General features: G+C 39.4%; 1 protein-coding gene across 6 annotated transcripts in view; it reads left to right on the forward strand.

Annotated features, from left to right (window-relative positions):
• Positions 1 to 17,731, forward strand: part of npnta (nephronectin a) — a 139,058-nt gene that overhangs the window by 64,638 nt on the left and 56,689 nt on the right. For all 6 annotated transcript variants that reach the window (XM_057842651.1, XM_057842652.1, XM_057842653.1 and 3 more), the window contains one exon: positions 12,568 to 12,687. In XM_057842651.1, coding sequence (XP_057698634.1) covers positions 12,568 to 12,687 — 120 coding nt within the window. The remainder of the gene's footprint in view (positions 1 to 12,567; positions 12,688 to 17,731) is intronic.

The raw sequence follows: 17,731 nt of genomic DNA on the forward strand, positions 1-17,731 counted from the left end.
TTTCCTTATGATTTAAAAAAGTCAATGTTTGCGCGATCTTAAAAATAACATTCCATTTCACTCTGCATAATATGTCATTTGTACTTATTTTTCTGAATGTATGTTACGTATATCTATTATTAAAAAACACAACAAAAGTAAATGTTTACATTATCTTCAATTTTAATACACATCCTATGTTCTTAAGTAGTTAAAATTGAGATTTGGCATTTAGAATGTGAGGAAATGAGGGGAAATGAAAATTAGGAAATGGAAGTTGGGGTTGTAGCTGTTTTTTGTTAACTTATATTTTGCAAATCATTGAAAAAAAATACAATTTTGAATGAAAATCAGTTTTTGTATGTGTGTCCATCAACGTACAGTAAGTGTTGCTGTGAGGCACATCAACTTATATTCCCTTGTCTAATAGCGTTTTCCACCTGTAAACAAACGAACAAAAAACTTGCCTTTATGTGTGCCATCCAACACGTACTGACTAGCAACAGGCTAGCAGCAGTAGTTGTAGTAAATAATATTAACTCATTCACTCGCAGCCATTTTCACCAGTGCAACCCCCCTTCGCTCCCGAATTATGTTCTATTGCTGTATAAACATGGAACCCACCAAAAGAAAGATTACACTCTCTTCTTTCAGTAGGGAAAAAAAAGGAAGTTCATATCTTTTTCCATTCTTTAGAAATCAGCATTAGAAAATAGCTTAGTTTTAGCAATTTTCCTATTTCTGATGAAAAAACAGAGCAATTGAGCATTTTGTGAAAGCATATATTTCAAACATAACTTTGACTTTAACACAGCTATTTTTTGATTTAGTTAAATCCCAAACATCTGAATGATGTTTCCTTTTACAAAATAACATAAACAACAAGACAAATAGAGCTTTTGATAGTAAATTAACAATTTATTTACAAATAACTAACTGAGAGATGACGCTGTTGTTGCCCACCAGCCGGGGTAAGCTTTTACCTCATCGCTGCCTGTCTCATGAAGATGGATTTTTTTTTAGTCTTTCTTTTGTGGTGACCACTGCCTCTTGGTAGAATTCACCTAGGGAACTTGTGTTCCTGGGGGGGAACTGGTTTGGCCATGTGCGTTTCCGGCTTAGTCGTGGGACACTGAAAGGTGCGGGGGACTCGAGTGGCCGAGCACAGTGGCGCGGGCTCTGCTCGGCGAGCAGCGCGGATTCAACGGCATCGTCCGCTGCACTGGTGGTCCCTGTCGTTCTGCTCGGTCGTCGAACACCTGGCATCCCAGGCATCCTCCCGGTTGTTCTGCTCGGTCGTCCGCCGCCGACGGTGGATGTTACCACAATAATAAGGAGGAGGCTGTATTGTTCAGCCACATCACGAATGCGCACCCCACGCGCATATTTTTCTATCATATCCATCCATTCATGTCAATGGTAAGCATTACCTTTTCCTTTTTTTTCACCACCTGCACTAACATTCTTGAAACCCATGTTGATTTCTGTCACAAGAAAATCCAGAGTTGTATTTGATCCATTTGTGAGCAGGGAATACACACTTTGAGGAAGGTTAGGCTAGTAAATTGTGACAGGCTTCCAGTTAATTAAATACCGACACTGTGCGAACTGGATAATGAGTACCAATGTTGTCCCTGCATGTTGTGGGAATCAAGAACAGAATATGCAGTTAAAATTCCTTTGCCAGGTCAGCTCTTGGAGACATTCATCCCAGAAACAGAATTTCCTGACACTTTAGGCTTGGACGTGACTGAACAGGAACAGGCGATTGTTCAGTATTAATTTGAGATTTCAGAACAACTTATGTAATTTTAGAGTGTACGGATTCTCCTTTCACTCCACTCTTTAGAGCTTTACCACAACCCTCTATTCTTGAGCTATCACACTTTCGCTCTATCGCCTGTATCAAACCTCTCCGCATCAGACCCTTTTTTATCACAGGCTAGCATGTATTTTTCATGCAGTCCTGATTTCACATGTTGTCTTTTCCAGAATTAAAAATGTATTGCTATAAGAATGAAGTGTTTTTCAAAAAGAACCATGGATAGAAAGACTTGTAGTTCTTAAAAGATAAATGTCTATGAGTTAAAATAGTTTGATATTAAAACCCCTCTTACTGTTTTCGTTTTTATACAATTTGTAAAATTAGTTAAACTAGTAGGTCGCAATTACTGTTGACGTCGCAGGGCGGTGAGGTCACATGGTTAAGCTGCGGGGCTTCCAGAGTATGACTCTAGCGACTTAAACACGTCACCTGTTCAGCCCTTTCAATTTGAACCCGAGGGGAACATCAATGAGCATGACAGAACTGTCCCTATTTCACAAAACGAGCAGCTAAAGCAAAATAAACAGGAAAGCAGAGAGTAGGACAAAACCGGTGATCTGCCAAAATGTGCTACACCAAAGAAACGTCTACAAAAGATGAATTTGACACCCAAACTACTACCGTGCGCTATCAGCTTGTTTTGTGTAGAACAGGGGTCGGCAACCCATAATATTGAAAGACCCATATTAAAGCAAAAAAAAAAACAAATATGTCTGGAGCCACAAAAAACTGAAAGCCTTGTATATGTCTTATAATGAAGGCAACACATGCTGTATATATCTATAATTGCCTACTATCAAAATGACTAAATTGGCTACAAATGCATAATGATTCAGGATTATCGTAATTTCCGCACTACAAGGCACGCCTAAAAGCCCTCAATTTTCTCAAAAGCTGACACTGCGCCTTATAATCCGATGTGCCTTATATATGGATCAATATTGGTTAATCGTGGCATAACAGTCCATTTAGCTCAGCTCCATCTTGTGGATGCATAACACAACGCCAACCACTACTACTATTACTACTATTGCGCCTTATAATGCAATACTTCCTATACATGATAACTTTTTTAAAATAGGCCATTCACTGAAGCTGCAACTTTTATTGCGGAAAATACTGTAAATGTTTATTTTACCTCCAGTGCATCCAATAGAGAATGACGCACCACCTGAGTTTAAGTTTAACGTCATTACAATATTAATGAATTAGAAAAATGTTTGTGGGATTCAGGTGTGGACTCATCGCTGGCCACTGTAGAAGTCTCCAGTGCTTTCTTTCAAACCATTTTCTAGTTCTTTTTGAAGTGTGCTTTGGGTCATTGTCCTGCTGGAAGACCCATGACCTCTGAGGGAGACCCAGCTTTCTCACACTGGGCCCTACATTATGCTGAAAAATTTGTTAGTAGTCTCCAGACTTCATAATGCCATGCGCACGGTCAAGCAGTCCAGTGCCAGAGGCAGCAAAGCAACCCTAAAACATCAGGGAACCGCCGCCATGTTTGACTGTGGGGATCGTGTTCTTTTCTTTGAAGGCCTCGTTTTTTCCCCCTGTAAACTCTTATGTTGAAGCCTTTTCCCAAGAAGCTCTACTTTTGTCTCATCTGACCAGAGAACATTCTTCTTAAACTTTTTTGGCTTTCTCAGGTAAGTTTTGGCAAACTCCAGCCTGGCTTTTTAATGTCTCTGGGTCAGCGGTGGGGTCTTCCTGGGTGTCCTATTATAGAGTCCCTTTTCATTCAGACGCCGACGGATAGTACGGGTTGACACTGTTGTACCCTCGGACTGCAGGACAGCTTGAACTTGTTTGGATGTTAGTCAAGGTTCTCCATCCACCATCCACACAATCTTTCGTTGAAATGTCTCATCAGTTTTTCTTTTCGGTCCACATCTCGGGAGGTAAGCCACAGTGCCATTGACTTTACACTTATTGATGACAATGCACACGGTAGACACAGGAACATTCAGATCTTTGGAGATGGACTTGTAGCCTTCAGATTGCCCATGCTTCCTCACAATTTTGCTTCTCAAGTCCTCAGACAGTTGTTTGGTCTTTTCTTTTCTCCATGCTCAGTGTGGTACACACAAGGACACAGGACAGAGGTTGAGTCATCTTAAATCCATTTTAACTGGCTGCAGATGTGATTTAGTTATTGCCACCACCTGTTATGTGGCACAGGGAAGTAACAGTTGCTGTTAATTAAACACATTAGAGAAGCATCACATACATTTTCAAAGGGTGCCAATACTTTTGTCCAGCTAATTTTGGGAGTCTTGTGTAAATGATTTTTTTTTTCATTCTCTTTTGTGTTTTTTCATTGCAAGGAACATAAATAAAAATAAAGATATTACTACCAAAGCATTTGTAATAGCAATCATTTTCTGGGAGAAATTGAGCATTATCTGACAGAATTGCAGGGGTGCCAAATATTTTTGGCTAGCACTGTATATCAAAGTGACTAATGTGGTCAAGAGGTCAACAATCTGCTTTAAAGCTACCACAAGAAAACACAAAAAGTATTTTGAGGCAGAGAGAAGGTAATAAAAGACTCAATAAGAACACAAATGGTGCTGGACGTCTCGACGCGCAGGAAGGAATTGCAGAACACCGGTAGTGTTTGTCTAATGACGGTGACAAACGACATCATTACCCCGAGAGTTCATTGTGCGTATAAAACATGGCGCCTTCAGTAGGTCAAAAAATGTACTAAGTGGTATAGATTTTTAAATCAATGGCAATATTGAATGTAGGGATGGGAATCGAAATCCGATTCCGAACCGGTTCCTAGTGTTTCGAGGCCTCGACATCACAATGAAAAAGCCTTTACGATCCTTTTAATTCCTAAAGACGCGTATTGCGTTGTGACGTTTCTTGTTGTCCAGACGAATCAAACGAGCATGGCGCCAAGAACCACTCGCTCCAAAGTTTGGCTACACTTCACCAGGAAAGTGGGTTAAAATGAAAGGCCACGATGGTTTAGCACAAGCATTGCAGCCGTAAACATAACAATGACAGCACGTAGGTTCAAACGCTCGAAAGTGTGTATTCACTTCACAAGGAAAAATTACAACAAAGCGATTTGCAGTCATTGCAAGGTGGAGATAACTGCATCGTTAGGGAATATGACTGTACTGTCCTCACCGAGACGCAAAGACTCAGTCCTGGCTATACAGCTAGCTAAACTCCCAAATGACGATGCAGAAGACGTTTGTTTGATTTGCTGACTTTATTCAACCATCACTTGAAACTAAAAATAGAAATGAAACAAATCAATTTCGTCACCAATAACAAACAGGTTTGCATCAACGTAAATCAGCGATGATTAGCTGCTAGCACAATAATAACACAAACAGTTAGCATGCGTTCGCTAGCATTAGCACATCGTTCAAACCACTGCACAATTGGATATAAGTGTCCGATCGCGAGTGGAAACACACAACAACAACATAAAAGATGATACATACAGGTGTTGCCTCTAGATAGTTTACAAACATTAACAAAGAACTTAGGCACGTAGCAGTGTTTCCCTATCTCACTAACTCGCTCACTCGCTTGGATGCGGCACCTCTTCTTTGCGTGTAAGCGCGCTCTTCTTCACGTGAGCGCGTTCTTTTTCGCGTGAGGAAGCGCAAGGGCGCCCGCACTTGAGCGTGAAAGCGCCATAAAAACCAAAAGGCATGCATTTCAATGTAATGGTAAATAATACACTTTAACTGTTAAAGTGTAATATCCCCAAACTACGGCCCGCGGGCCGAACACGGCCCGCCTCCACATTTGGTCCGGCCCCCTGAACATTTTTTTTTTCCAATAGTGTTATTTATTTCCTAGCTTTTTCCTGTGAAGAACCCAGAGAGGGTTATTTGGTTATTATCTATTTAATTAATAGTGTTATTATTATATTATATTATATTATATTATATTATATTATATTATATTATATTATATTATATTATATTATATTATATTATTTACTTTTGTTCCATGAAGAATCCAGAAAGGGTTATTTGATTGTGGCTTTCTGAAAAACAATAAATTTTTACATTTAGGCACTCCTGCAAATTGTCACACCTTTTCTTTTACAAACTGACCCTGGCCCCTCATCAGAGAAGGTAAAAGTTATATGGCCCTCACAGGAAAAAGTTTGGGGACCCCTGCTTAACACATATTGCCAAAGGCAGAACAACGACCCATATGACAATATATACCAATATTTTTTATTTGTATTAGGAAAATGTTTCAGTAAAATGTTACACATTCTTGTGTATTTGCCACTTATTGCCACAGTTAACATTGAGGCTTTGGGCCTTTTTTGACCTCGTTGTGAGTTTGAAAGGTTGTGACTACTGATTAAACAAACTCGATGCCAATCAAAATGTTTGTTTTTCTTTTTCCCCAAATTAGAATCGATAAGAGAATCGAATCGTTAAGCAATATCGATAATGGAATCGGAATCGTAAAAATCCTATCAATTCCCATCCCTAATTGAATGGGTTTCTAATAACGTGTTATGGTAAAAGAGATCATTTGTGGCTTATTAAAATTCTATCTTCGAAAACTGTTCGCTAGACCTAAAATATTTGAAAACTTCAGATTAGGATGCTTCACCATGGAAGAGAGAGTGCAAGTACGGGTCAGGTCAATATTGCTTGCGGCTTTCATTTCAGTTTGTTTTGAGTTTGGTTTTCAGTGCTACTGGCGAGCAAAGACCCCACTGGACGGTGTCACTTTTGGTTCTGTGTTGTCGCAGTAATGAGAATACCCGCTGTCATCTCTAGAAGAAGCACACGTTGGTGGCGCGGTGAGACGGCGTTAATTAAAAAAGTGAAAAGTGAGTTTTTTCTGTTTGCTCTGCATGACTGCGCGCAGGTGTAGACCTTTAAAGATGAAGCTGTTAAATTCTTCTGTCTGACAAGGGCAGGGCGGTATTGATATGAAATAAAAACACAGGTGTGATTGCGGGTGGCATTGTGATTTATTTTGAGGAGAAATGTGACCTGTATTTGACCTGTTATTTTTAATGATTAAAGGAAGAAAGTGCTATTCAGTTTTGTCATGCTAGGTACAGAACGATGTTTTGGTAGTGCGAGCAAGGAATGCATTCCACGGCAACATTCAAAGCTAATGCCAACTGTAGTCACCCATTATGCAGTGGGGCTTTAGGATTCCACAAGCTGCTATTAATAGATGAGTTCTATCATATGTCTAAAATGCACATACAGTACGGTAAACTTAGAAGGTATGCTGAAGTCACACTGACAAAACACTGCACACATGTTCATAGTGCTAAAGTTGGCAACATTTACAAAGCTAGCCATCTGACCTGCCCGCCATGTGGTGATGGAATCTACATGAGCCGTTGATAATGCATCCAACATACAACTGGGTTTATTTACTAATGTCATGGAGACCACTGTTGATGTTCTGTTTGCTCCCAGTAGATCTCGGGACTGTGTCCTCTTTGTTAGTATGTGAACTATTGCATTTGTACTTAAGATCCTCTTACACGCTCCCAGGGGTGAAAGTGGCTAGAATTTCTTGCCGGAACTCCCCAATGTGAAGGTGGCCACAGAGCCAGAAATTTTATTTATTTCTTTTTATTTTTGGGGGGGGACAAACCTCTTAAACTAAGGAAATGCAAAGAAAACTGTTTTAGCACAGTTATTTCTATAACACATACAAAAACTGATTTTCATTCAAAATTTTTCAATTATTTGCAAAATAAAAGTTAACAAAAACAGAAATAACCCCAACCTCTAGAAGTGTGCGAAATTTCCGATTCTTAGATTATTCGCGATTCGGCCGTTGAAGATTCGAGAACGATTCACAAATATCCTAATTCCGATTATTGAATTATACCAGGTAAAGCGGAAGAAAAACACAGTCAGCGCGGTCTTTGGGACGCAATGAGGAACGGACCGAGAGTAAATATCATGTTCAACTCACGCCGCTAGATAAAAAAAAAAACGATCATACCTGACTGCGGCTGACAGCCGCTACAAACAACGCCCAGTTGCTAGTTGCTACAAAGATACGGCTACAGTAGATATTAGAGATGTCCCGATCGATCGGGTCCGATCACGTCATTTTCAAAGTACCGGAATCGGCAAAAAATGATCAGACATGCCTTTTTTAAATTTTTTTTTTTTTTTTAATTAAATAGTTTTCTAATTGTATTTAACGTTACAGACATAATATGTTACACTCATCCAGAGTCTTTAGTTTAGGCTTAAGGTAGGGTTATCAAGTTTATCCCGATAACGGCGGTAATTAATTTTTTTCAAAGAAATGTATCACATTAAAATATTTAATGCAGCTAATGCATGCGCTGCACAACCCACTCACGCATTGTCGCGTTCAATCTGTAATGGTGCCGTTTTTCCTATATATAGAGCTAAAAGGCAGCGTAAAATGAGTAGAGTGAATTTTGGCAGCCTTTGGAGCCTTTTTTTAATTGGCTAAAGCCTTACAATCCCTCTCCCTATGATTAGAAATATTGTGGGAAGCAATGTGGTGAAGCAAGGTAGTAATTGATCTTTATCTTAACACCCTATGTTATTTCCCAACGCAGAGAAGATATATCAATTGGTAGCACGACGCACAGTCATGGTTCCACTTCCCATCATGCATTTGGGCAAGGCTACAGTATCATTTACTGAAAGCTCAACAAATACACTAGATGGCAATATTTAGTCACATTTGTCCTTTAAGAATTACAAGTCTTTCTATCCGTGGATCCCTCACAGAAAGAATGTTAATAATGTAAATGCCATCTTGAGGGTTTATTGTCATCAGGCATGAAAATCTCTCACCTTTCGGTGAAATTCGCCGTTTTGAAGTAAAAAAGGATGACCTACGTGAATCGTGTAGATCCAAGGAGAAACTTTTTAAGGGGGGTTGGGGGGGTCAGGTGTAGGCATGTGCCGGTTACCTTCACGGTTTACCATGCTATGAAAACGTCGCGGTTACAAAACCACTAAAATTTTCTGTCATACAGTCGTACGTATTCGTTATTTTTCATGTGTCAAAAATGCAGCCAGCAGTGGCTTGGCGCGGCAGCGCTTACCCCTTCCCCTGTTTGATGCTGCGTGCTGCTACGAACAACCTCGCTTTGACAACGGACATGATGAACATTAAGTGGCAAATTAAGAGCGCTGTGCTTCAAACTCGTCCTGTTTATGAAAGTTGATTGTCATATGCTGGTGTTGTGCAGTAATGAGCAGACATGACTTCTGTGGCGTTTGCTAACTTTTTTAATGCGCGCACACACTAGATATCATGAAATAGCAAACTAGATGTGCTACGTCCCATGCCATTGTCTACGTGAGCCCAGAGTGATTATGGGACACGTAGTCCATATACTACATTGATGAATTATAAATCGCCATGACTGAATGGAAGTTAAGGCCAAATCAATCCATACCAGTGACTATAGATAATGCTGCAAATATTGTTAGTTCAGTACGTGACACAGATGGATTCGGACCACAAATAGGATGTCTTGCTCATGTAGTAAACCTAGCTGCTAAGAGAGCTGTAGCAATCAACAGTGTGCCCTGCCTCACTTTACAAACAGTAAAGATTTTTCTCAGCACTTTTATACAAAATTTCTTCAGATCAGTAAGAAGTAACCACATAAATATTATGCACTAAAATGCATGTTTATATGATGGCAATTTAATTTTTGCTCTTTGGCAAAAAAAAAAAAAAAAAAACCAAACAAAAAATATAATTGTTACTGTCTTTTCAGAGCATTAAATGTATTGAATCGAATCGAAAATCGTGTCCCCCGTAAAGAAAATCGTACCGAACCATGACTTAACTGTATCGTTGCATCCGTATGGAACACCATAGCAGAAGCTATGAAGGGGAAAGGTTTTCATTTGCCTAAATACTTAAGTTATTAAGTGCAATTTTATTTATTTTTCTTGAAAAACACATTTAATTTATTCTGTGTTTCTGTGCGGTATTAATATTGTTGTCTTTTACTTAAGAGGCATGGTCTATTGTTTTTAGTTGTGATTTCTTAAGTATTTTTGAATTTAAGAGTAAATATTTATCGCGTTTAAATGGGTGTACTTGATCTTTTAATATATACTGTATTCTCACTGTGTTATTGTAAATTGGTTTAAAAAAAAAAAAAAAAAAGGGGTGCGCAATAATATCGCACATCGCAATAATTTATTAGATAAATCATTGCACACTAAAATTTGTTATCGCGACAGGCCTAGCTTCACAATGTCTTATCACTAAAATTGGTTTGTAGCAACTACAGAGTTAATGCGCAGTGGATTTAATTGTTAAATTCGCAATTTAAAGTGATCCTCTGATTTAAATACACGTAGGCTCCAATAAACCACAATTGTTCTCTTGTACTAAAATATGTTGTTAGAAACACATAAAATGTTAAATCAATGGCAATATTTTATAATATTTAGTCCATATTTTGACCGTTAGTTGGCGCCATGGTTCGCCAATGATGACGTGATTGGTATCTTTCCGAATGTGTAGCGTGTTCAACAATTGCTTATTGCTGCCTAAACTCGCGAAGTAAAATGCCACGATGTGCTGCTTTTGGATGCAATTTCCAGTCAAATGGAAAAAAGGGGAGTGAAGTGAGTGGTCAAGGTGGAATTATTATTTTTAGTGAATAAATGTGCATAAGTGGAAGCTTCTCCCCCTTTTTGGTACCTGTATGCACGTATCCTACCCACCACGCGTTACAACTGGCACCCAAACATTTTTCCTGGATCCTCAGTCAAGTAAGGGTCCCATCTCGTCTGCAATAATGGTTTTGGATCTGTCCATTTATTTTTATTCGTCGGTCCCACAGCGGCTTTTCGGATCAGTCTATTTTGGGAATCGACGGCCTAATCGCAACTGCGATATTGCCATGGGGTCTGTGTAATTCCTGGATCTTCGAGTGAGTAAAAAACGCGGATTTGGATTAGTATTGCTATCTTTTTTGTTGACTATTCTTCGTGGGAGTTTTCCCCTAATCATACAAAATAATTAAAGCACTATGGCACGCTACAGTGACGTCAGTGACTCTGACGTGGACCTTATAACAATGTTGGAGTTCGTCAGAGAATGCGTGTTTGCATACTGCTGAGCTCCCGAGTGAAGAGTGGTTAAGGTGGAAATATTATTTTTTGTGAATAAATGTGCATAAGTGGAAGCTTATCCCCTTTCTGGTACTTTTGTACACGTATCCTAGCTACCACGTGTTACAATGTACAAGACCTGGATTACACAAGGTGTGCTCTTTGGCCTGTACTGTATGTAAAGCACACGACAGCTCTGGATGATAACAATCTACATAATTATATTGGAAAAACGTTTGAAAATGCAATATGCTTACCTTGAATATCTGCTAATAAAACCGGAGTTCCCGAATCCCAACAGCATGCACTCCCGCTCCCAACTGGACTTACCAACAGGACTCTCTCGCATCACCATTTTTCCAAACTTTGTATTATCAGGTATTTGCTGCACGCATTTTTCCCTGAAACTCGTCTTGTGAACAACCGACAGTGCTGGCCTGCTCTTCACTTTTCAGATGTGGTTCTAACAGGAAGGGTGGAACTGACGACATGTTGGGAAAGCTAACGATTGACAAGCTGGAATTTCGGCATTCGGGGCCAGTGACGTCACACACCGCGACGTCACTTAAAATAATTTTACAAACTTTATTAAAACAAAAACATTAAGAGGGGTTTTAATATCAAATTATTATAACTCATACTAAGATTTATGTTTTAAGAATTACTTGTCTTAAAAATAGAGGATCCCTTTAAGGGACTAAATGAAAAATCATTGATTTGCGTCAGCGAGTTCTATGGATGTGAGATGCACAGCAACCTGCAATGTGTCTAAGGAGAAGGCTATCAGGTCCATTGGTCACACCTGTGCTTTTTCACACAGAGAAGCGTCAAAACATTGGCCGCCGGGACATCGCCTCGGGGGCTGTTGTGCATAAATAAGAAATAAAGCTGTCACATTTGCCTGGTTAAAGCATTTAGGAATCGTGCGCAAGAAGAAAATGAAGTCGTATCAGGATCATTTTTTTCAGCTTTCTGACAGGTAGAAAGCAACGATGACAGTAATGCTATCGCAACAAGGCAACCGAGATTTACACAGTTATTAACTCCACCTGTGCTCCCGTCGTCCAAACCTCTCGTGAAAAAAGCGACTAATTTTTTTCTGATGGGATTTTTTACACGGCCCACGGGTGGCCTGTCAACATGAAAGAAGCCAAGAATGACACACTGCTTCGATGAGAGACAGCTGGATGGGGTCTCGGTGAACTTGCCATGAGTCAGCGGGATTTAATAACACCTCTCCATCACGTGCAACCTAGGTTTTCAAAATGAAGTGATTTTTTTAAATCTTGTATTGTTGAGAATTGGCTTCCAACAGGAATCTCATTCAGACTGGAGTAGCATATTTTAGCATAATCCTGAATAAAACAACCAGTTTTGAAACTACATATGATACCTTTCATAATCCCTCTGAGCAGTTTCCAAAAGAAAATGACGAGAAATTTGCTGTAATTTTGCTACCCTATTACATCGCTTCGTTCAGCAGACTTCCTGTCAAAGAGGGTGTGCTCCGAAGGCATGTCCGAACACATTGGACGCCCTCGCCCCCTTCCCAACAAACACAGAGCTCTACTTGAGTCGATCCAACCTCTTCACCTCTGCCCTCCCTGACTAATTTCTGCCCCGCCCTCATCCTACTGACGCCGTCTCCCGTCTTGTCTGCAGATCTGAACGAGTGCGGACTGAAGCCGCGGCCCTGCAAACACAGGTGCATGAACACCTACGGCAGCTACAAGTGTTACTGCCTCAACGGCTTCATGATGATGCCCGACGGGACCTGTGGAAGTAAGTATGTCTCTCATAAATGTAAGACCTGTACGTTATGAGCAAAATGTATCTACATTTCTGTGTATGGTAATTTTTGGACTATAAGGCGCACCTGACTATATTCGGCCACCCACCAAATTTGATACGAAAACGGCATTTGTCCATAGATGTCAAAGTTTTACTTTGACAGGAAAAAAAGTCGTATTCTTACGCAGGCGTAATGTAACTTAACTCATTCACTACCAGCCATTTTCACCGGTGCAACCCCCGTTTTACTGCATTTTGATTGATTTTGCAAGGCCCACAGAAAATTCTGTTCTATTGCTATATAAATATGGAACCCACCAAAAGAAAGATTAGACTTTCTTCTTTCAGCAGGAAAAAAGTTAGTTAATATCTTTTTCCATTCTTAGTTTGAGCAATTTTCCAATTTCTGAAATCAGAGAAATTGAGCGTTTTGTGAAAGCATACATTTCAAACATAACTTTGACTTTAACACAGCTATTTTTTGCTCTGGGTACATCCCAAACATCTGAATAATGTTTTCCTTTCACAAAAAGGGATAAACAACGAGACAAATGGAGCTTTTGATAGCAACGTAACAATTTATTTACATATAACTAACTGAGAGATGGCACTGTCGTCGCTGTGACAGCCGGGTGGACTTTTCACTCATCGCCGCCTGTCTCATAAAGATGGATTTTTTTGAGTCTCTGCGGGGTCTGTTCGGCGAGCAGCACGGACTCAACGGCATCGTCCACTGCACTGGTGGTCCTGGTCGTTCTACTCGGTCGTCCAGCGCCTGGCATCCCGGGCATCTTCAGGGTTTGTTCTCCATTCGGCCGTTCGTTGCCGTTGAATCGGGTCGCGTGTCGTACCAAATGCGCTACTGCCATCCAGTGGTCAGTTATATTGCTTTAAAATGGATTTTCAGCTTTGTGCTGTGGCGCTAAATCGAATCAGAGATGTCGTTTGGAAAAAAAAAACTACGTAAAATAATACGTCTTTGGGACACTGAAACAATTAAAAATAGAACGTATTTATACGTTTTTGGGAGCAAATGAGTTAATAACCCGCTATGAACTTTACGTACATGTACCTTAGCTGGGAGCTACGACGAAGCATTACTATAAATCCTTCTATTGATTAAAAAATTGATGTAGAGCAGCCAAAAGAGAAAGGATTTCCTTCTTAACAAAGTAGATTCTGAAATATAGACTCAGGGGATGCACAATATTATTCCAATTTACTATTACCTCACTTGCGTAAAACTACGTAAAGCTACTATGTATGTAGCTGAGAGCTAAGACGAAGTATTAGTATAAATCAGTGGTTCTTAACCTTGATAAAGGTACCAAACCCCCCAAGTTTGCAATGTTGATTCACTGAACCCTTCGGATTTAGATAATAAAGCGGGGTTTTTTTTGTTTTTTTTAAATCAAAACCAATATATCTAAGCTAGCAAGCTAATATTTTAGAAAATTCCCATTCAAAACTATTCTCATTTTCACAGCATGTCTTATAAAAAGGTCAAAATTTGAGAACACATTACCCATTGGTCTGGTATATTCCCTCATACTAAGTGCAAGTCAACCTTCCACTGAGCAAACCAGTTCCTCCTCCCATTACATCGAGAACTCACAGTTGAAAGGAATGGATTAAACCTGTAAATTAGGGGCAAATCAGTCCAAAACGTGGCCTAAAAAGCCACTTTGCCTAGGTTTGATCAGCGTACGGAAATAGGGCTCTGCGTTTTTTTTGTTTGTTTGTTTTTACCTCGCCGAACCCCTTCGACTTACTCACCGAACCCCTGGGGTTTGATCGAACCCAGGTTAAGAACCACTGGTATACTGTAACTCATTCTATTGATAATAATTTAATCTAGATGAGACAAAATATTAAGGATTCCATTATTTGTAAAACTGATTCTAAAAAACAAGATGGTTTTAAGATTGTGGATTTTAACAGAAGCAAAGTGCTACGTCAAGTAAGTTGCAATTTATTCAGCTACATTAGCCCCACGAAATAATACAATTTTTATTCACGTAGCAACAGTACGAGGTCGTACTGTTATTACGAGAGAAGAAGTCGCACTATAAGCACGAGAAAAAAAGTCGGACTAGTAGAGTAGAGGCACCAATGTATCCGAATGTAAACAATGTATGGACGAGGATAAAGTTGCACGCTAATTTGAACTTGTCGTATTTACATAAACCTGTGGAGAAAACTACTATAATTTTCGGACTATTAGGCACACCTGACTATAAGCTGCCACCCACCAAATTTGACACGAAAATGACATTTATATACAATATATCAGCATTTTAGCATAGCATCGCTGGACTATAACCCGGAGCTGTCCTCACTGTATTATGGGATATTTACACCAAAAGATATTAACCGCTAACACTTTATTTGACATTGGCATCATAAGATGTCATAAGACCAAATGAACCATCATGAAGCTTTGAACCAATTGGCTGCAAAGCCAAAAAGAATAATGCTCATGGCACTGTCTTAATTATGATGGTCTTATGACAGTCAAATAAAGTGTTAACCAAATTAGTGCTGCAACGATTTATCGATTAACCTAGATTATTCGATTAGAAAAAAATATTCGAATTAAATTTTGCTGCCTCGAGTATCCGTTTAATTAAAGTGGCGTTGTAATGGTTTGTTTCGAAAGTGTTTGCATTTAGTTTTATTGATTTGCGTGGATACACTGCCCTCTAGTCTGTCTCATTTCACATGTCTGAATCCAGCAGCTCTTTGTTAAGACCAACACAAGTTTTTGTTTGAGCTAATGTTTTTTTTAATGCATTCGTCATTTAGTTTAAAGGTATATTTAGCCGTTTTTTTTTTTGTTTGTTTTTTTTGTGTGGGAATATGCGTTTGAACTATTTGTTAAGAGCATTGTAAAAAAAAGTTGGCATTGTATAGCATTCAAACTAGCGACTTTTGCTATGTAAGTTAGCCAATTGTTCTTTTTTTGCACATATATCCTCATTTATTTTGTTTTTTTCTATGCTGTTTTGGGCTCAGGTCAGGTATTTTAATCTTTTATGTTCATTATCCGATTGCTCGATTATTTGAACTAGGTCATCGATTAATCCAATACTAAAATAATCGATAGATGCAGGCCTAAACCAAATGCCATAACAGGCAATTAATGGAACAAAACCAGAACAGAACCTCTGCTGCCACCTGCTGGAAACACTGTTGTCGTCCAACATGCCTCCTTGCATGCATTGCAGCGCTACAGATGTTAATAACAATCAAAATTCATGTTTTGTGCTAATTATTTCTTCAGTTACTGTTCCGGTTGTTTCATTAATTGCTAGTTATGGCATTTGGTTAACACTTTATTTGACACTGGCGCTATCAGATTGTCATAAGACCATCATAATTATGGCATGACACTGCCATGAGCATTAATGAATACTTAGGATAGATCATTTTGTGTCATCTGGCAAATTATCTCACTTTTGAATGGATGTAAAAGATCCAAGCTGGAGTTATTGACACAATTTGCCAGATGACACTTAATCACTTTTGTCTTTAGCATTCAAGCATCAATCGCTTGCGCATTTACCCCTTTATGGTGTCCTTTTAAAATTACTACATTACTGCTGTATGTCTAAGGAAATGCCCATGATAATGTCATGTCATAGATATGACGGTCTAATGGCAGTCTTATGACACTGCTGTTAAATAAAGTATTGCCTATTAACCCAATAAATCAACAAATAAACTGCACTGGACAATAAGCAGAAAAATGAGGTATATTGTTAGCAACAAGTGTGTAAACAACCAAATATCTTTGGGACAATGCAGTCTTTTTAGCTGCTCTGTGGTTATTCCCAACAAGGGTGTAGATGCCTGTGCATGTCTCCCTATAAATTCCGTCACTTCGCCTAGTAAACATTCTCTCTTTCTGTTTTTTCACCTGAGCATCTCGTCATTTCCAGTATCTCACTTGTTTTTTTCATTACTCCCCATTTGAGGCCGTGTTCTGCAGTGCCACGTGAAGGACTGTATTACATTAGAAGTGTCTCAGCTGCCTAGGCTCTGATCGATAGATCAATGCAGCATTTAATCAGCCCGCTCCACCATCCTCAAAGTGCGAGATGTCGACGACTGCTCTAGCAGAACGGGCCTGACTTTTCAATTTCCTTTTCATGACTTGAAGTTATCGAGACCTTCATTGCGCCATGGGTTTTGTCGCTGGAGAACCCTCTGACTCACACGTACTTTAGACTCCTTGGCCTGTATTTCAAGACAGGTGGCTTCTAATGGAGCAAAAACACGGTTCCACCAGGAGCGAGACGTAAGACTGGTGTACCAGAGGCAAAAAATGCGACTCTGCGCTATGACACCTTTGCGAGGCTGGTTGGCGGGGGCAATCCGATGGCGGGTCACGTATGCCTATCGGTCGTCAGGGTGGGGCCAGTCTTATGACGTTGCTGTCAAATAAAGTGTTACCTATTAACCCAAATACAGTAATATGAAAAAGTTTCTGATTGATTAATTTATTTCGAGCAGTAATAACAAAACAGCAAGAATAGGGAAACCAAATAACAATAGTACCAGTAATGTTGATTATAACAAAAAATAATAAATACATACGTAGCTTGAAAAGGAGTGGGAAGAAGCCGAGCTTAAAGTATCTGAACCTTTTGGAATTTTTCACATTTCTGCATCAAATCACCATCAAATGTGATCTGATCTTTGTCAAAATCACACAGATGAAAATACAGTTTTTGCTTTAACTAAAACCACCCAAACATTTATAGGTTTTCATATTTGAATGAGGATAGCTTGCAAACAATTACAGAATGGGGAAAATAAGTAAGTGAACCATCTGGCTAAGGAGGCAATTGAAACCAATTTTTACCGAAAATTTTAAGTCAGGTGTGTGCCCAATCACTGATGAGTGGTTTAAAGATGCCCTGCCCAATATACAACACACACCTGGTAAGACATGTCTTGATGAGTAGCATTGTCTGATGTGCATCATGGCTCGGTCAAAAGAGCTGTCTGAAGACCTGCGATCAAGGATTGT

This window comes from Corythoichthys intestinalis, chromosome 8 (genome assembly GCF_030265065.1).
Source record: "Corythoichthys intestinalis isolate RoL2023-P3 chromosome 8, ASM3026506v1, whole genome shotgun sequence".
Classification (NCBI taxonomy): Eukaryota; Metazoa; Chordata; class Actinopteri; order Syngnathiformes; family Syngnathidae; genus Corythoichthys; species Corythoichthys intestinalis.